Source organism: Equus asinus, chromosome 8 (genome assembly GCF_041296235.1).
Source record: "Equus asinus isolate D_3611 breed Donkey chromosome 8, EquAss-T2T_v2, whole genome shotgun sequence".
NCBI classification, from domain to species: Eukaryota; Metazoa; Chordata; class Mammalia; order Perissodactyla; family Equidae; genus Equus; species Equus asinus.
The window spans coordinates 100,716,910-100,736,348 of record NC_091797.1 but is presented as its reverse complement, the minus strand read 5'-3'; the positions used below and the strand labels follow the sequence as shown (position 1 = coordinate 100,736,348).

General features: G+C 65.2%; 1 protein-coding gene across 2 annotated transcripts; it reads right to left on the bottom strand.

Annotated features, from left to right (window-relative positions):
• Nucleotides 1-2,575: 2,575 nt before the first annotated feature.
• Nucleotides 2,576-10,935, bottom strand: TBX1 (T-box transcription factor 1). Of its 2 annotated transcripts, XM_070516659.1 has the most exons (9): nt 10,680-10,933; nt 9,940-10,059; nt 8,370-8,727; nt 6,316-6,417; nt 5,346-5,517; nt 4,624-4,779; nt 3,955-4,022; nt 3,775-3,875; nt 2,576-3,428 (listed from the first exon to the last, which is right to left on the bottom strand). In XM_070516659.1, exons 2-9 carry the CDS (start codon nt 9,971-9,973, stop codon nt 2,950-2,952), a joined length of 1,470 nt encoding a protein of 489 aa, XP_070372760.1. In that variant the 5' UTR covers nt 9,974-10,059; nt 10,680-10,933; the 3' UTR covers nt 2,576-2,949. The 2 variants fall into 2 exon arrangements, with proteins under 2 accessions (XP_070372760.1, XP_070372758.1); XM_070516657.1 differs by having other exon boundaries at nt 9,940-10,935.
• Between the last annotated feature and the right edge of the window lie 8,504 nt (nt 10,936-19,439).

The following is a 19,439-nucleotide window of genomic DNA, read 5'->3' as shown; positions in this document are numbered from 1 at the left end:
AGGAGCCAGGTTGGACAGGACCCTGAGCCCCACACAGCACGGCGGCTCCCAGAAGGGGCAGGCCAGGCGTGTTCGAAGAGGAGCTCAAAGTGAGGGAGCCAGAAGTGGGAAGGAAAGGATGGTCACAGAAAGGCGGGACAGCCACATCACGGGGAAGCCAATGGCTGTCCAGGGGCAGCTGCCCACAGGAATGTCAGCCCCACACAGCAGCGGCCAGACAGCGCCTACAGCTGGGGGTGCTCACCAAGCATTCGTTCTAGGAATGAGCGACCGAGAGATGGCCCTCGTGCCTTTCTGAAATGCGGAGCTCCCAGCAGAAGCCAGGTGACCAGAGCCAGCCCTTCCCTCGCCTCCACCTCAGGATGAAAGGAAGGGTGACAGTGATGAGATGCGTGGCCAGCACACAGCAGGCTGTCCAGAGGAGCCAGTCCTGCCTGCAGCGCTGAGCATCACAGCATCCATCCTAAAACAACCGAGTGCCCCTTGCAGGGGACTGGGCACTGGTCAGCAGTAAGGAGAACTGACCAGTGAGCAGCAGCATAGGCCAGCCTGGGAACGCACTATGGAGCAGAAGCAGCTGGACCAGGCGCCCCGCTGCACGATCTGATTTATGAGAAGTTGTTAGCCCGGCAAACTCATCTATGGGGGCGGAGGAGAGAAAACCACGTCTTGGGGGGCTGTTCCCCAGTGCAGGGCGAGACCTCAGCGGTGGCGTCCAGCGGGCTGACCACAGCACATGCACCTCTGGAATGAAGCCAGTGAGGAACTGAATGCTTAAGTTCTATTCTACTTTCTTTCATTAAAACATAAGTAGCCTTCTATGGCTAGTGGCCACCAGGTTGAGCAGCAGTGTGACTCTCCATCTTGAGTGGGGAGTAACTGCAGGAGGGGTGCACAAGCACAAGGCTGCAAGCTGCACACCAAAGGCCCGTGCTCAGCCGTACCCTCTCCTCTGCACCACCATTAGCTCAGGGGAGCTTCTTCTCACTTTAGTTTTGAATAAAACCAAAGCAGAGCTCTCTCCAACTGCTGTTCTCACCCCGTGCCCCACCCCCATGGCCCGACTGTCGAACATGTGCACAGGGAGAGGGAAGCCCTGGAGAGGTGCCCAGCACCCACGGGGGTGGCTCTGCAGGGCAGCCCACAGCCCGTCACTCCTGCAGCCTCCCAGGATAGGAGGGGTGCAGGGTGCATTTGTGGTGCGAGTGAGAAACAGGCTTCCCCAAGCGGTGAGCCCACTGGCACATGCGGCTCACCCAGGAGAGCTGCAGTGGGGGTGGACGAGTGTCCACCCGGGATGGGTGTCCAGAGCTGCCCTTAGGAGTGCATCCCTGAAGCTGTGTCCCCGGGGCCTGCTGGCCACTCGGGCAGATGCTGCAAGAGTCTTCACTTCCTGGTGCTAGGTGCCCTCTGAGGCTTTGAGGGGGCCCTGGCTCCAGAGCTCGTCCCTCAGCAGCCTTGGCCACCCTCCCCCTTCCGAGACTTGCCTCATGGGAATGGTTGCTGCCATTCAACTGCTAAGCCCTCAGTCACTTCATGCCATTAGGACAAACACATCTTGGAAGAAAGTGTCCAGTCCAGGGTGGACATCGGGAAATGTCTGGCTGTGCCCTCAGAGAGGTGGCACCAGGTTGGCACTGCCACGTGGCAGCGATTGCCACAAATGCACTGGGACGGGCATGGAAGGGGGTAGAACCTCAGCCCTTTGTATTTCCCGTCATCTCGTGTCCAAGTTAGCAGCCTTGCAGTTGACCAGCCAGCTGTCAGCTTTTCCTGCCTGGACTCAGGAAGGGCGGGATCAAAGGGTCCCTCTCACCCCATCCCTGGTGTTGAGATAGCGGGGAGAGGTCCCTCACCACCTGGCCTGGGAAAAATGCTTCCCAGACAGGTTTCAAGATGACTCATGACCACCATCATTGTGCCCCCTGTCCAGGTCACTCCGTGGGGACACTCACAGCCAGTAAAGTCAATAAACAGGGGAAAATGCAGGCCTGGGCAAGGGCCAGCCAGGGGAAATGCTAGAAGAGCAGAACTGCCTGTTTTCGTCTTTCCGATCAGTCAGGGCTTCTCCCTATCCCAGCCCCCAGCTGGCAGAGTCCCGTCCCGACTGTTACTCCCAGCTTCTATGGAAACGCCGCAGGACGGGCGTCCTGCAAACAGGCCAGGGGCGCAGGACCAAGTCCTAGAAGAGGGACGACAGCCCCGGTGGGGAATTTCAGTAAAAAGGACAGATGCACACTTGGGGCTGGGGCAGAGTCCTGGTCCCCACAGCCTGGGGGAGGCTGGGATGAAGTGGCAAGGTGGAAGCTGGGGAGGCCAGCGCTCAGGCAGGGCTCAGAGAGGGTAGGGAGGCTACGGAGAGAGGCGTGGCGAGAACAGGCTCTGGACCAGCCAGGAGGGGGCTGCGAGGAGGCGCTCCGAGGGCCCTGCAGGGACCCTGCTCCTCCCTGACAGACTGGCAGCCCGAGGGGACTGGGGTTGGGGAGAACCCGAGGTCGACGAGTTGACCGCACGCACTGTGCCCGAGACCCCCATGCGATCTAACTGGACGCAAATAAACGGACACGCAGGCAGCTTCCAAAAGAGGCGAAACCATTTATCAAGTGGGCGCCGGCGCGGTATCTACAGTATCTACAATTATCTACACGGCCTGCAGACGGAGCTCTCGGGTCGTCTACACTGCAACTGACACGGTCTCGCAGAGAACAATAAATACACTTCCTTCCGCCGCTAACCGGCGCTTTGGCACTGGCGGGCAGACCCGGGTCCCCGGGGCTGGGGAGGGACCCGCGGTGGCTCCCGGACTGGGGAGCCGGACACTTCCACGGCTCTCGAGGCTGGAGGGCTTAGGACCCTGATGGCTTCGAGGCAGGGGAAGGGGAGCCCGCGGTGGCCCCGGGGCTGGGGGAGCGCGTTTTCTGCCGGCCCCCGGGCTGTGCAGGCGCCCGGTTATCTGGGGCAGTAGTCGTAGGAGCCGGGCGGTGCGGCCCCGGCCGACGAGTACATGTTGGCGGCGGCCGCGGCGGCGGCGGCGGCGGCGGCCGCGGCGGGGCTCACGGCGGGGTGGTGGTGGTGGTGGTGCGGGTGCGCGTGCGGGTGGTAGCTGTGGCCGCGCAGGCCGGGCAGCGGGTAGGGCGCCGGCCGGCTCTTGGCCCCGAGGTAGTGGTCGTAGGCGGCGGCCGGGTACTTGTAGGGGTGGTGGTGCAGCGGCTCCGACGCGCCGGGCGCCTCCAGGCGCAGCTCGGAGTGCGGGGGGCTGGGCCGGCCTCCGGGCGCACCGGGCAGCGGGACGAGGCCGCCGGCGCCCCCGGCCCCGGGCAGCGCGGGGCTCAGCACCCGCGCCAGCAGCTGCGGCGGGTGCGCCGGGTCCCCGAGCACGGCCGGCCCGCCCGCGTCGCGCTCGAATTCTCGCCGAGCCTCGGCCGCGTCTGCAGGGAGGCCCGAGGGGTGAGCGCGGCCCGCCGGCACGCAGAGGGGACCCGCCAGGGCCCGCCGGCGCCGGGCCGCGCACGGGCGCTCCCGCCCCTTCTCTCCGAACCCGCCCGAGACCCAGGCCCTCCCCAGAGGCCCGCGCCCCTCGCGGGCGGCAGCGGCGGGCGGGGCGCAGCCGTCGGCCGGGCGGGCGAGTGCGCGCTTGCCCGCCGCCACGGCCGTTGTGCAACCGGCGCGAAGGCCGCGAGCGCCCCTGGGGCGCAGGCGAGGCCGGGCGCGGCCGCCAGCCCGGGGCGGAGCACGCGCAGGGCCGCGGCCCGGATCCCACGACCCTGGCCCTACCTTTCTCCGCGCCGTTGGGCGGCGTGGGCGAGGCCACCGGGTTCCGCGAGCGCGCGAAGGCACTCATGAGCGGCAGGGCCCCGGGCCGGTGGTTCCGGGGCCTGTGGGAGGGAGGCGGGCAGCGGGTCAGGGGCGCGCGGCCAGGGCACGGGCGCTCTGGTCTCCTCAGAGGGCACTCACCAGTCCTCAGGGTCGCAGTCTCTGAAGCCTTTGGCGAAAGGGTTGCTGGCGATCTTGAGCTGCGTGATCTGCCGAGAAGCGAGCATTGTGCAAGCCGCCCAGCCCCTGCGCTGGGGACCACCGGGCCTCGGGGAGGGGGGGGTGGTGTCAAGAGGGATCCCCCAGGAAGGGCCTCTCTACTCCCCGGGGACAAGAACCCGCTTCACAACTGCTCCCTTCCCCACAGAGACTGTCTCTCGCTCCTGCGGCAAGGACTCGGCAGCCTCCTTTCTCACTAAGAAGCCCCTCTTTGTGGCCCCAAGTGATTGGGATGGGAATGTGGTCACCTCCAGCCCCCACCCGCAGTGGCAGGGAGTGGAGGGGCGCCCTAGGAATCTGGGTAAACCACGGATCAAGCCCCTGATGGGGAGTTTCCGGAATGGTTTGGAAAACAAACTTTCAGGCCGCAGTGACAGTTGCCGCTTGAGAGGTCAACCTGACAGGAGGCTGAGCCGCCTGCAGCAGAGGGGAGCCGGCTGCTGGAGGCCTTGGGGGTGGGGCTGCGTCAGTGTCGGGTTGTGTTCCACTCGGACCCACAGTGTGCGGGTCCAAGCCTTCTGTTCCCCAGGCTGAGACTGGAAATTGCACCCCTTCCCAGAAGTGTTGAATTTGCCCACCCCTGGGCCTCACCCGGTGGTTCTGGTAGGCAGTGACCGCGGTGAAGCGCGTCTCCTCGAACACGAAGGTTTTGAAGTTCTCCTCGGCGTATTTCTCACTATCTTTTCGGGGATCCACGTAGACAACATGGAAGCGGGGCTGGTATCTGTGCATGGAGTTGAGAATAATCTGGAAAACAAGAAGGCAAGGTCGGAGCTCGGAAATGGGCCAAGGTCTGGACAGGCAGTGAACTTCCCAGAGAACTTGGGCAAAACCCTTAACTCCCAAAATGAAGCCCAGCCACGCGGCCCAAGCAGAGGCTGCGACCAACTGGGCACCTCCGGGAAAGATGCTCTGAGGGGCAAAAGATCTGGGCTTAGACGCTTAGACTCTCTTTCCTTAGATCCCGGAGAACTCCTGCGGGCCTGCCGTGGGTAGGCGGCCGCAGGGCCGAGTTCAGCTGGGCAGGGAAGCGGCATCACCAGTCAGGACTCCACAAAGCCTCCTGTCCTACCCTGACACACAACCCCCCGGCTTTCCAGTTAAAAACCTCCCGCAAGAGCCCAGGAGTGGGGTAAGGGAAGCAGGGTGACCCTTCTCCCAGGTCCGAGGACCGCCCCCCCCCACCACCATGAGCCCCAACCTGTCCCTCCCCCGCAGCCGGAGCTGATCCAGCCCTGCCTCTGGCTCTGACCAACAAGCTCTCCAGGGCCTGCACCCAGGACAGCGCGCAGCCTGGGGAGGGTGTCGCTTACATGGCCGTTGTCGTCCAGCAGGTTGTTAGTCAGCTTGAGCTTGTCGAAGGACACAATTTGCTTCATCCACTGTGCACCCTTGGCGGGCGAGTCAGGGTGGTAGTGCACACGGCCTGGCGTGGCAGGGTCCGCCTTCCCGGCCACCAGCCACGAGGAGCTGTGGAAGGCATACCTGGGGTGGCACAGAACAGGGGTCGTGCCATGTTGGGGTGAACCGAGAGAGCCTTGCCGAATGAGTAAACCGGAAAGTGCCTCTGATGAGTTTCGCTATCGGTGCCACGTGGGCTGGGAGCTTTTCTGAGGGGGATCTTGCAGAAAACCCCCTCCACTCCCAATACACAGGACAGCAGGAAGCCAGTACCGAGGGAGGAGGCTGGGCTTCCGGCGCCATATTTCGCTGCAAGCGGGTTGGCCCGCTCTGGGCTTTCCCGCTGGCCTCCAGTGTCGCCAGCGCGGCGGGAGCCCGGATTTGGCCGCGCCAGGGGCCTCAGGCGCAGGGCGGTCCACGTTCTCTTTATTAATTGCTGTTAATTGTCCAGGCGGCTGAGGCCCGCCCCGCATAATCTCTCGCAGCCACCCCACCTTTCCTGCCTGGCTCCGGGGCCCAGCGTTCCTGGGGTATGGGGAGAGGGGACAAGGTGCCCACGCTCAACTCCTGGGAGAGGGAGACAGGAAGAAAGGCAGGGGCTGTGTGCGAGGGGCCTGCCCACCTCAGGCCAAGCCAGGCGGAGGGGAATGGGAGCTGTCTCAGGCCCACAGCTGCAGCAGGGAGCCCAGCCTCCTGAGGGGGGATCTTGAGAACTGAGAACTGCTGCGGGTAGGGTGTGTGGGAATGGAGTCCCGTATGGCGGTGGGGAGGGAGCAGGTCAGGCAGGTGCAGGTGCCTGGGCCCACCTGGTCACTAATGTTGTGGGCCGCCCTGGGAGGCATCACGGGGTGGGGACCCTCCCAGGTCCTTCTGGGCACTCACCGGTAGCGCTTGTCGTCCACGGGCACAAAGTCCATGAGGAGCATGTAGTCGGCCATGGGGTCCATGCCGAAGAGCTTCACTTGGAAGGTGGGGAACATGCGCCTGGGGGCAGCGGGGCCTCGGATCACCTCAGGTAGGGGAAGGCAGGGCCACCCCACCTTGATCGGCCAGGATGGCGACCTCCCTGACAGCTGCTCCATTCGGTGGCCTGGCCCCTCCGTTACATCTCCCAGTCACTCGGCTGCTCTGACCCGACTAGGCCCCTACCGGCTGCGGGCAAGGGGAGCGCCAGGGCAGACCCTGCCCCCTTTTCTGAAACACAAAACTGGCTAACGCAGTGCCACAGCTGCGCCTCCGCACCCCAGCCTCGCTCGGCCTGGCGCTTCTTCCACCACCTTTGCCTGCGTAGACCCAGCCTAGCAACTGCCGATTCCGATTCCCGGCTGTCCTGTCTGGCTGGTCTCGGCAGGGAACACTGAGCAGCAGGACTCCCGAGTCGCCGGCCCAGAGACTCTCAGCCCGCGCTCGCTCACTCACTTGCTTGGCAGGGCCTCCCCCAGCTCGATCAAAACGATCCACCTAAACTCCCGGCTTGAACAAAGTGAAACCGGGTAGTTGGCCTCGCTGAGGCCTTGGAGCCGGCAGCCCCGACCCTGCCCTGACTCTCAGGGCCTGCCTCCAGACCAACACCAGCTTCTCCCCACCTTCCTCGGGCACTCAAGCGAGTTCCCACCCCATAACCCCAAAACGCAGCTAGTCAGGGCAAAGTGGGCTGTGCCCTCACGGTCCCCTGACTGTCCTCATCCCTGGACTCTAACTCAGTGACTGACCCAGGCTCTTGAAAGGACATTCTGTGGCTCCTGCAGGGGCTGCCGGGGAGCTGGCCCTGTCCTGACGGCACAGGAGTGCCGGCCGGCCGCTGGGCCCTGGAGGACAGCAGGAGGGCTCGGCCCCCACCTGCCCTTCCTACTGCTTCCCCTCACAGGCAACTCCTTGTGGGTGGGGGGCGGGACACAGATGCCGTGAAGCAGCCCTCCTGGACAGGCCTACCACCCCCTCCCCGCCTCTGCAAGACCGGAGGGTGCTGGGGTGAAGCCTGGCCACCGCCAACACCCTTGCTGGGCCGGCCCGGGCCAGAGGCTGGGGTGTAGTCTTCAGGGGGGCCCATGTGTCCACGGACAGCAAGGGGGCCCTGGAGAAGAGACGCAAGCTGGAGCCAAGTACAGGCCCCAGAGTCCCCAGGGAGGACGGCCACGGCAGGGAAACGGAAACCTCAAGAAGGCTCTGCAAACAGGCCCTGAGCTCTCCTTGGTTGTGCAGACACGGAGCTGGTGTCTCCTTGTGTACATTAGACACAGTCCGGCACCCGCCTTTGTCTGCTGGTCAAATGGGTTGCATCGCAAAACTTGTTCCCCTTCTCTCTGAGCTCTTAAAACAAATACAGGCCAAATGGAAGGTGGTGGACACCAGTGGCAGAGCCAGGCCCCACAATCACCCAAAATTTAGGCCTGAGAAAACTGGGTGGCAACCCTCCACCAAACAAGAGCACGCTGTTTTTAAGGGTCTTAACTCTCTCCTAAAATTTTCAGACAATTGCCCAGATGCCCCTCTTCACCTAGCCCCGATGGACTGAACTAGGGAACCAAAGAAGAGCCTTTCCTTGGAGGGGGAATCCACCGGGAGCCGGCTGGTTGGGAGGCCCCTCGGAGGCGGCTGCCTTCCCCCGAGCCGGGTGTGCACAGCGCGGGCTCCTGCTTCCTGACGCCGCGGCTCCTGGGGCCACGGGTCGGGAGGGCCGGTCCCGCTCGCCGGGCTTCCCTCCGCTGGCCCTCCTGGGCCGCCCCGCCGTCCCCTCCCGCCCGGCGCGCTCGTCGGCTGTCGCTGGAGCCGGGATCGCGGAGCGAAGGAGCCGGCCCCGCTGAGAGGGGCCCGCAGGTGGCCGGGCCGCGCTTCCCACCCCGCTTCTCGGCCCCACTCGCGAGGATCGGACCGAGGCGCTGCCCGAGACCGGCGACACGTGGGGAGGGTCGCGGGCGGGGAGGGGGCGCCCTGACCTGCCGGCCTTGGTGACGATCATCTCGGTGCCCAGCTGATTGAACTCGTCCCACAGCGCCTTCATCTCCAGCTGCACGCTCACGCTGGCCACCTTCGCGTTCTTCTTCACCGGCGCCTTGCCGGCGGCCGCGCAGCTGGCCCCGGGGCCCTCGGGCTCGGCGGCGGCGCTGGTGGCGGCCCCGGCGGCCGGCGCGAACGGATAGGCGTGCGGCGGCGGCGGGCCCGGGGCGGCGGCGGCGCACGGGTCGTAGCGCGGCGGCGGGGGCTCGCGCGGGCCGTACGGGTCGGCGCCCGGCGACGCGGCGCCCGGGAAGCCCCCCGCGGCCCCCAGGCTGCTCAGGCTGCTGGCCGTGAAGGCTGCAACGTCGCAGAAGTGCGAGAGCTGCGTGAGCCACGGGCTGGACACGGCGGAGATCATGACCGGCGGGCGCCGCGCCGCCCCGCCGCCGAGCTGAGCGCTGCCCCGCGCGCCGGGCCGAGTGGCGGGCGCCGCGCCGCGCTGCGCCCCGGGCCGCGCCGCCCCACACCGCGGCCGCCCCGAGGAGGCGCCCCGCCCCGCCCCGCCCCGCGCCCCCCCGCCGAGACCGCGGCCGGCCTCCCCTCCCCCGCCCGCGCCCCTCCCCCCCGGCCCCCCGCCGCCCGCCGCGGCGCGCCCGGCCCGGGCCCCGACCGCCCGGACCGGCTCCCCGGCGCGCCGGCCGCCCGCGCCCCGCTCTCCGCCCGCCCGCGCTGCGTCGCTCCTTCCTCTCCCGGGCTCTCCCTCCGGCTTACTCCTTTACCTTTGTCTTCCTCGTTTAAATTTTCCCTCCTAACCGTCTTTCCTTCTTCCACTCTCTTTCGTTTCTCTTATTTCTGTTTTTTTCCCTACCTCTTCCTCTTTTCCTGTTCCCCTCCTTTCTTTCCGCTTTATTGTTCATCAGTCTTTGTTTTCTTTTCAGTCTGCCTTTTCCCTTTTATTTCTGTATGCCTTTCTCCCTCATTCATACTTTTTTTCTTTAAAAATAAAAAATAAAAACTGAAGCCTTCCTCTAAAGTTTTGTTTTTTTTAATGACTTCACTTTCTGTCTTAAATTTTCCTTCAGTTTTTCCTCTTTCGTTCTGCCTTTATTTCTCTTTCATCTTCTCCTTTTTCCTATCTTCCTTTCCCATGTTCTGTGTTGCCTCCACTTTTCTCCATTTCCTCTCCTCCCGGCCGCCCTCACCGCTTTCTCTCTCCCCTTCCCCCTGTTCCCTGACTCGCTTGCTCCTCTCACACGAGCTCACAGCCACCTCTGCCGCCTTTCTCTGGTCCTCCCCTCCCTTCCTACCCGGCTCCAATGGCCCTCTCTGGGCCCGTGTCTGGCTGCGTGCGGGTGTCTGCAGCTGGGGCCCCAAGCTGGAGGGTGCACAGTCTTTGGGCAGGATGCCCGCCCTTCCTCTCTGCCCCTAGTCGAGGCTGGAAGCCTGGAGCCCAGCCACCAGAGCTCCCTCCACCACCCCGTGTCGGGGCCCTGCCTCCCCTCTTTGCTGGCCCAAGGCAGCAGCGGCGGGGTCTGCCCGTGTCGGTGCGGAACCAGCAGGAAGGCTCACCTTCCATGTCCCTGGTGACGGTGCTGAAGTGCATCCCGGCCGGGGATCCCAGCAGCCGGCGAAGCTTCACCCGCTCGGAGGACCCAGGGCCCAGGCGAGTGGTGTGCTCCGAGGCCTCCGCTGCAACCAGAGAGGTGATGCTGAACGCGCTGGCCCGGGGAGACAGCGGGCTCCGTGCGTCCATAGGCGCCCGGCGGCCTGGCCGGTGCCGCCTCCGACTGCGTGCACCCAGCCGCACCGAGGCCAGCCCAGCCCACGGGCCCCGGGGGCGGGGGCCTGTGGTGCCACTCACAGCCACCGGCCCAGGACCCAGGGGATTATGGCGTCACGGCCCCCCACTTCGGGCCAGTGGCAGCCAAGGGGCCCAGACGGGTGGAGCGCCCTGTGAGTACAGGCCCTCCCGCTTTTCAAGCTCCCTGCCCCTCAAACATCCCGCTGCTCCTGGGGACCTCTGTGACCAGCGCCCCTCAGATATCCCGCTGCTCCCGGGGACATCTGTGACCAGCGCCCCTCAAATATCCCGCTGCTCCCGCGAGGCCAGCTTCCCTCTGTACGGCGAAGGCACCGTCAGCTTCTAAAGCCCCGGAGGGGAGGCGGCTACAACACTGGGAGCACCCAGCCCCAGCCCGCGGCAGTGGGGCACCGATGGGGCACCGATGGAGCACCGCGGGGCCGCCTGGGCCCTGCCCTGCTCCTGCCCTCGGCCCCTCCCGCTGCCTCCTCCCTGGCTGCCCCTGCACCTGGGTGAGGAGAGGGCAGTTCGGGCTCCGGCACTGGCCACAGGCGGACAACCCCAGGGCCGTGGTGTCGTCCTTTCCTCTCGGTGCAGCGAGACAGGACCCAGCCCAGCAAACGTCCCTCAGCCCCCTTCAGCCGGCTCACTGTCGTGGCTAGGGACCCCGAGCAGAGGGACGCCGCCCAGGCCGCACAGCTCGGGAGCCCGAGCGTCACGCGCACCCGCGCGCACCGCCCGCCTCTGGCCAGGACGCTTATACATCCGGAGGGTGGGCAGTGCCCGCTCCTCCGACCTCCCCGCGCACCCGGCCGGTGCAGGGAGGGCCGGGGGCGGGGCCTGGACTGGCCGAGGGAGCAGAGGACACGTCGGAGGAGTTAAGGCCGCCAGGTCGGGTCGTGTGCTACCCCTCACTTGCCACCCACCCGGCAGCCAGCCTGCCCGCCTGAGAAGGCCCTGCTGCCGCGGCGCCCTACTAGGCCCAGCAGAGAGAGGCAAGGTCCACCCCAAGGTCTCAAGGCCTCCAGGCCCAGGCATTCTGGACCCTAAGGCCTGACTTGGCCCGCGCCTTCCTCCACCTACTGCCTCTGGGGCCTTCTCTGACCAGTTTGGGGCATCCGTGGCCTGCCCGTCCACAGTCTCCCCAGCGGGGCGTCAAGCCTCCTTGCCTCCCAGGAGCCTCTCTGGCCCTGCGCGAGGTTCTGGCAGGCAGGGCCTCCGTTTCCAAGGCCTCTCCGCCTGCAACCATGTTGTAGGCCTGCGCCTGCGCCTGCCTAGATGGGGGTGGGAGGCGGGCAGGCTCTCCCAGGGTTTTTACAATCCCAGGCCTCAGACCCCAGGCTGGAGGCGGTGCTGGCTGGGAGGCGGGAGCTCCCAGGAACTGAGGACCAGGGAGTCGGCTCCAGTGGGAACTGACTGGCTCTGGGCTTGTGGTCCAGGATAGAGCGTGAGGCAAGGAGTGGGTAGTGCTGTGTTACTGGGGTGTGGTACGTGTGATCATCTACAGGGAGTACCCCTCGAACCCCAGGCTGTGGCTGCAGCTTTGCGGACTGTGTAGGGACAGGGAAGCTGTGGCCAGAGCACGGCCCCCACCCTGGTCCTGAATGGCCCCTTGGGGCTGTGACAGTAACAGTCACCTGTGGGACCTAGGGGCAGGTCTAGGGAAGAGTGTGATGTGGGGAACCAACAGGCTTGATGTCCCTGTTCCTCTTCCCTGAGCAGGGGCCAGCCCACTGCCTCCAGGACCCCAGGAAGAGCTGCTCCTGATGAAGGGGAGAGCCCACCTGGGAGGGGGTGTGGGTGGGGGCAGGGCATGGCAGAACTACGGGAGGCAAGCCCCGGGCTGGGGGTCCACACCCGGAGAGGCATGCAGGGCGGTTCACTAGGGGTACCTATCGCTGGTGGTCGGCACCCGCCCTGCAGGCTGTGTGTCGGTCCTGTGAGGGGGCTCGGTGGGGTGTGGTTCCTGCATGCGATTGTGTGTTATCTGGGATGCACTCTGCCCCAGCAGATGGGGGTGCCGGTGGTCATGTCGCATGCACCTGGGGGAGCCTTCCTCATTACCTGGGCGAACCCCTGAAAGCAGTCACCAGACACTGAGTCCTCGTGATGCCAGGATTGAGAAGGGAGAAGTGAAAGTGAAAAACCCAGGGGCTTCCTGGAGACGCAGGATCAGCCTCCAGGGGCGCCCTCCTGAGGTCCCCTGGTCCCCCTCATCTGAGGTGGTGGAGGGGAGGGCCAGGTCCTCCCAGACTCTCATTAACCCCCCCACGCCTGAGCTGGGACCTGTGGGGCCTGGCGGGGTGGGCAAAAGCGCCAGAGCAGAGAACTGTGCCGGGGCAGCAAAAGCTGGTTGAGGAGAGGGTCTCTGGGAAGAGGTGAGGGGCCCTACCCTGGCCGCTCCATCCTCTGCCCTACTCACCCGCGCAACTGCAGAACCCTGGACGCCCTGCTCAACGCCCCGGCCCTCCTGGAGCCTCGACTGGAGGGGCCCACAGGGGCCCCAAGCGCTCGAAGCGCGAGGCCGCCCGATCTCCAGAACCCGGCAGAGCCGCCGCCTCCACCGCCCACCGGGGCTGGGCTCCTCCGACCCTGCCCCGTCCCTCCTGGGCGCCGCCCCGCCCTCGCTCTCACCGCGCGCGCTCCGCCGCCCGCCGCCGCCCCGGCCCGCCCCTCTGCCGGCCCTGCGCCCCGCACAGCCCCGGCCCGCAGCCCTCGCGCCGCCGCCTGCGGGAAGCCTTCCTCCCTCACCTGGACCGGCCGCGGCTCCCTTCCGCCTCGCTCCCCCTGCCGGCCGCGCCTCCACCGCCGCAGGTAGGAGGCCTGGCTGGGCGCCGGCCTGCGCGGGCCAGGAAGGCTGGCCTGGCCGGGGGTCGTGAGCTGCGCGGGGTCTGCTCCATCAGGCTGCGGTGCGCGGCTGGGGCCCGGGCTGCGCGGTTCGCCCCCGTGCCTGAAGACAGGACCCGCCGCGCCGGCTGGCTGCGAGGTGGGGCCTCTGGTGAGACCATTTTACAGGCCCTAAAACGGAGGCTCGGCTTTGACTGGCAGCCGGTGGATAGAGGGTGGGGACCAGCAGTCTGGCCGAGGGCAGGAGGCGGGAGGGGTGGGATGGGCTAAGGCAGCAGCCGGTCCTCTGCCGGGCACAGAGGCAGCCTTTGCTTTTCCCTCTGGGTCCTGCACAGGGTCCCACGTGGGCACTGGGCTGCCCGCCTGCACTGCCCAGGGAGCCTTGCCAGCCGCGCTCACTCACCTTACAGCCCCAGAAACCTCGGAGCTTCACGTGAAGGGAGCCCGAATTCAGATTTCTCCCCAGCGCACAGAAGGTGGCCTCTGGAGAGCCTTGGCTGCCCACTGCCGGCTCAGCTCCACCTCCCCAGAGCACGATGGCTCCCCCAGGGGAGCTGTCAAGATGGTTGCTTTCGGCGGGACCCCACTCCTCACTCTCCATCCATGGTAAAGGCACTGGACCCCTCTCAGAATTCTTTCCACCCTCTCGGTTCCCAGCCCTGGAAGGACCTGCGCAACCTCGTGCATCTCTGGCGGGCACAAAGACAGCAATCTTTGCGCTCAAGTGCCCTTGGAGTCAAGGGGCACACCCCTGTGCCTCTGGCGTGCTCTTTGGCCATCTGAGGCGAATGCTCACACAGACGAACTGTGCAGGCGACCCCAGGATGTGAGTGCAGGGGACGCTGGGGACCGCTTCTCCCTGGAATCAGAGCATAGAGTGGGGCAGCACTGGGCTGCATCCCCTTGATTGGCTGGAGGAACCGCCTCCAGTGCCTCTGCCTGACTCGGCCTCAGGGGTCTCTGGGAGGCCCCGCCCCAGGATTAGCCTGCACCCGGCCCGGGGCCGTTCTGCTGCTGTCAGTGGCTCAGCCTGGCCCCGCAGCCTGGGAGACTGGGACTTCGGGGGCCCAGTCTCAACAGGGCAGCCGCAGGGGGCGACCTTCGCTGGAACTGGGGGAGGAGGTGAACAGGCGGGTCTGTCCTGCCTTCCTGGCTCTATCCCCACCTCTCCGCTCCTGGCCCACCATGGGCGCCTCGTGCAGGATCCTGGCCAGGCGGGCACGCCCTGTCCTTCCTCCATCCAATGAAGGTACTCGCTCATGGTGCCGATGAACATGGCTTTCTGGGTGGCTCATGTGGGCACGGACGGCCAGTGACTCCCAGCCTTGGAGGCAGGCAGGTGGGGACCACCGTGCTCATGAGATCTCTGGGGCCACTGGGGTCTGGTGTCCCACCCCTTGGTCCCCAGCTGAGCCGCCAAGTAGGGAGAAGAACCGCGGGCTCCGAGAGGCGGAGGAGGAGCAGGCTCCATCTGCGAGGGGTCTGTGCCAAAGCTGGAGTCCCACATTCCACCCACGCCCAGCATGGGGCACCGCGGGCCAGAGCACTGTCTGCACATACTCGGTGGGTTTGCAGATGCTTGTCAGGTGCTGGGCCCAGACTGGGGTCGTAAGGGGGCTTGTGGCCAGGGGGCTGAGGCTGGAATGGGGGCAGGAGCAGTTTCCCTGCCCTGGCCCTGTGGTGCACACGTCTGCTGGATGTGGTCTCTTGTGACACTGTCCTGTGGGATTGGAGAAGGAGGCTACCCTTCTCCTCAGCTTAGGGGCTCAATGCACCCGAAAGGGCAGTGGCTCCGCTGGCCCCTATCTGTTCCCTGGCCCTTCCCTTGGGTGTCCCCACTGAAGCAGTAGTCCCTGTGAGCCCACCCCTGGGCCTCCTCCTTGGTGTTGAGCCCTTACCCAAACCTCTGGTGGAGAGATCTTTGCCCGGCCCTGGCTCTGTGGGGTATGCCAGACAGCAGGCAGCAGCCCTGCCTGGGAGTCCCAGGCCCACACTGAGGTTCCCCTGAGGGGGACTGAGGGCTCTGAGGAGAAGCCCAAGTGAACCCGGCCGGGCAGACCTGATGGAGCTCTTGGCAGAGGCCCGGGAGTTAGAAATAGCCGGGTGTGTGCACTCTGGTGGCCTGGAGAGGAGCAGAGGCATGGCTGGGGTGGGGGGACCGGTCCCTCACCCCTCCCGTGGCATCACCTGGACCCCAGCGCCACCTGCCTCCCAGTCCCAGGGCAGGGCCTGATACATCTTGGAGCTGATGCCTGAACCCTGGGGGACAGATGGCTGCAGGACGAACAGAGGGAAACCAAGACGCTGAGTGGGGCAGACAGTGGAGGGGTGGCAGGGCTGGGGAGCAGAGGAGGCGGGACGGGGAGGTACACACCTCGCTGACACCAGCCCTCTCGGAGCTGGGAGGGGATGGGCCGGGTGTGCACAGCCCCACATAGCTGGGTCCCAGCCTCTCGTCTGCCCCCGGCCGAGCTGCACCCCCTCACTTTGGGCGTTGTCTTCTGGGCCCAGTGCCCAGGAGGACAGATGGGGGGAGATAGTGAGAGGGATGGCCAGGCCAGATGGGGCTGTCAGCTAGGGCTGGGTCCTAGCACCCCTGCCCCCCACCGGGCACCAGGCCCCCCTGCAGGCTGGAAGTTTCCACAACTCCAGAACAAACAAACAAACAGACAGACCGATGGACAGCCAGGCCCTAGGCTCCTCTCTGATTTCTGGGCCTGTTGATTTAGCTGCCCACTTGGTGGGAGGACCCAGCCACATGGAGAGCTTGCCGTCTGTCTGTCTTTGCATCTACCAGCCACGCTAGCTGCTCCTCCTCCCTGGGTGCTGGCAGGCAGCGGTGGGGCTCAGAGACCTCAGATGTAGGCTTGGTGGGGTGGCTGATCCCTGCCTACTGGGGGGCTGAGGAAACCCATCCCCCCGAGACCCCTGCTTCCCTGGGCTTGGACAGGGGAAGCCACACTTCAGGGCCCGCCCTAGAGCTGGACTGTGGTGCTGAGGGTGATTGGCCACGGGACACGCACCTGCAGACAGTCTCCTCGGGGGCTTCTAGCCAGCCAGGGGGCCCGGCCAGGCCCCAGCACCCACCTGCCGTGCACCCACATGGCACCCACACCACTACACACACAGTTGTAAGCACGGACATGAGTGTCTATGCATGTACATACACACACATGAGCACACCTACAGATGAGTGTGCACACACATGTATGTGGGCACATCCTACACATGTGAGCGTGGGCACACATGCACACACTGTTCACATACACACATGCCAACCCGGGCCGGAGTGCACATCCTGGCACGCGCAGAGCACATATGCAGATGTGCACGCTTGTGCGTCCCTCACAGTGGCTACTGTGGCAAGTCTTCAGTGTGGACGACACTCATTTCAGTCACTCAAGTGGACCTTAGATTTACTGGCTTGGACGAGGGCCGTGTGGAGCCACATGATGAAGGAAAAATGAAATGTTTCAGTCCACTCACGTCGGGTCACTTTCTGAAGGTGACACGCTCAGATGATGTCCCGGGGGGGAGGGTACCGTGGCCAGGATGGGACACTGGATGCAAAAGAGTCTCCCATCACAGGGCTGCTCCACAGGGGCCCTTCTGAGGGGAATCCCCCAGGGGGCCACTCTCCAGGCCCCAGTACTGACTCGGGCGTGCGGGGTACAATGAGCCCTGGGAAGCTCTGACAACAAACTGGGGACAGATGAAGAATGACCACTAAAGCCAGGGACATCAGCATCTATGTTTACAGGCCCTATGATTGTTGGATATATTGTGTCTGCCCTTAAAGATGCTTAGAGCATTAAAAATAATGAAATATATCAGACTTGGAATTTTCATTAAATGCTTAAGTTCGCAATTAAATTCAAGTTGTCCCTGTGTGACTATTTGGAGAAACCCTGGGTGGAAATCAGGTCCAGGTGCAGTGAAGGACTGGCTCCGAGCTGCTGCCCCTCTCTGTCTACTCTGCTCCCTGGCAGAGCCCCCAGGGCTGCCAGATGGCCTCTGTCAGCCCAGGACTACGCTGGGTGCCATGGGCTGGCCTCCCAAGCTGCGGCACCCACTGCCCTCGGCAGGTCCGCCTTGGTTCTCCCCCTCTGCCCACTGATCTGGGGCTGAAGGCAGGCAGACTGTCCAGCCTGAAGCAGTGGTGGATGCTGCTGCGGAGTCACGTGCACGGTGGAGTCGGTGTGAAGGCAGAGTGGCATGATGGGCAAGGCTCCAGCATGGGGACCCCTCCGCCAAGGGCCAGCACTGCCAGGGGCAGATGGGAGACCAAGGCCTGGGGAGAAGGAGGGAGGCAGCCAGACCTTCCTGGTGGACGCCTCTCTCCAGCAGGGCTTCCGTTCCTGCCCAGTCTCCTGCCTTCTCCCGGGGGGGAGCTGCTAGGAAGGCGGCCGTGATGACATTTCAGAGGAGAGACTCTGCAGGCAGGGCCCCTGTCCCCTTGGTCCTTCAGAGCAGGGCAGAGCCAGGGGTGGTGGTGCAGCCCCATCCTCACAAACTGGGCCAGGCGTGAGCCTGCCCATGCAGTGCTTTGTGTCCAGGACACATCTTGGCCTCTGCAAACCTCAAATTTTTCGTCTGAGAAGTGGGGAGAATGCTCTGGGCCCCACAGTGTGGATCAAGGAGCTCACAGACCTCTCAAACATAGCCCCTCAGCTGACGTCACCATTGCTGCTGCCCAGGCCTCCTTGGGCCAGCCCCCAGTCCAACTGTTCCCTGAAGAGCTGTTGCCTCTGTGCTCCTGTGGGGCCTCCAGGCCTGGCCTGGGGTTCAGCCAGGAGGGTCCTGGCTATGCCCCCGGGAAGCCCGGTTATGTACACTCTGCCCGGCTTCCCCACATGGCGCAGGCTCAGCCTCGGTTTCCCCATATCCACAAGCACGGCCACGCCCCACCCCAGCCAGACAAATCCCTTCCCTCCTCCAAGGCTCTGCAGAACCAGGTTGGAATTTCTCAAAAGCAAACAAACAGGCGAGCTCAGAGTTGCGGTTTTGAGAGCTCAGATTCCTCCTGTCTGTCTGAGCCAGTGTCAGGCCCAGGCGGCCGCCCATGGCAGGCTGGACGGGGGCTGCGGCGGAGGCCCCTGGGCTGCTGGCTGCTGGACCTGAGCTGGGTGGGGGCGCCCAGGCTCAGAGCCTGCCATCCCCGATAACAGGGGGCTATCCCAGGTCCCTCCAGAGAACCCACAACAACGGCAGGAGACTGCAGCCTGCCCTGAGCAGGAAGGACCTGGCCTGGCGGGGCAGGGCGGGACGTGAAGAGGGATCCCCTGGGGGAACAGAAGCTGGTGGCGGTGCCCTGCGCAGTGCGGCGGGCAGGGCTGGCGGAGCAGGCCGGTGAGGACTGGAGGGGTCAGGGGCTTGGAGGATCAATGTGCTGGGGGGTGACCCCAGGCGGCTGCCGAGGGGGTGATGTTGTAAGGGGCCGAGCAGGGCCAAGGAGGCCGCGTGGGAACGTGGGGTGGAGAGGCGGGCGAGGGGAGGGCGGGAGGGCACCTCCAGGGCCCATGGCAAGGAGGGAGGGCTGGGGTGAGGGGAGGGGCCTGAGGGGGCTCTCGCCAGGTGGTCTTAATCTCCTCGGTGAAATAGGAGTCCTGGGGGTGGGCGGGAGAGATGGGAGCTTGAGACAGCTGCGGGGAGGGGACGGGCCTGACAACCCTGAGGCCCAGGAGCCCCTGCCCGAGGCCGCTCCCCACTCCTTCTGAGGTGGGTCCCTGGGCTGAGACTCGGAGCTGGTTCTTCCACCCACCCCTCCCCCTTGGCCTCTTCTGCCTTCATGACCCGGAGGGTCCGGCCTGAGTCTCTGTGTGTAGGGGCCTGGCTCTTCCTGCTGTCGAAGTGGCCGTTGGTGACTGGGTGGGCAGGGACTGGGTCCATTTCGTCTCTACTGAAGCCCCCTACTTGGGTGCCCACTAACCCGCTAAGCTGTCCGTGGCGCTAAGTCAATGCCAGTGGAGGTGTGCAGGTCACGCAGGTACCTTAGTGGTCTAACGTTGTGTGTGGGGAGGGGCCCCCAACCAGCCCGGCACTGGGACCAGAGGACAGAGGGGAGGGCCTGGCTGAGTCCCCTGCCACACTCAGGCCGTGGTCTTCACTTCTACCCACCAAGGGCCTCCCAGAGACGGAGAAACGGAGGCAGAGAGGGCAGGGTGAAGCTGGCTGTGACCACTAGGCGGCAGGGACAGGCGGGGACGTGGGTGGTGTGGAGACGCTGACCGCCCCATCTGGCTAAGTGGGTGCTTGGCACCGGCTATGCTGGGTGGACAGACAGACAGATGCGAGCTTTCACTGGTGCCCCAAAGCTGACCTGGCCCCTCCTTCTGCAGTGTTTGCCAGGACTGAAAGTACCCAGGCTGCCCCATGCTGGGTGGGTTGTGGGCAGGCGCCAGGCTGTCTCAGGCCTCACTGG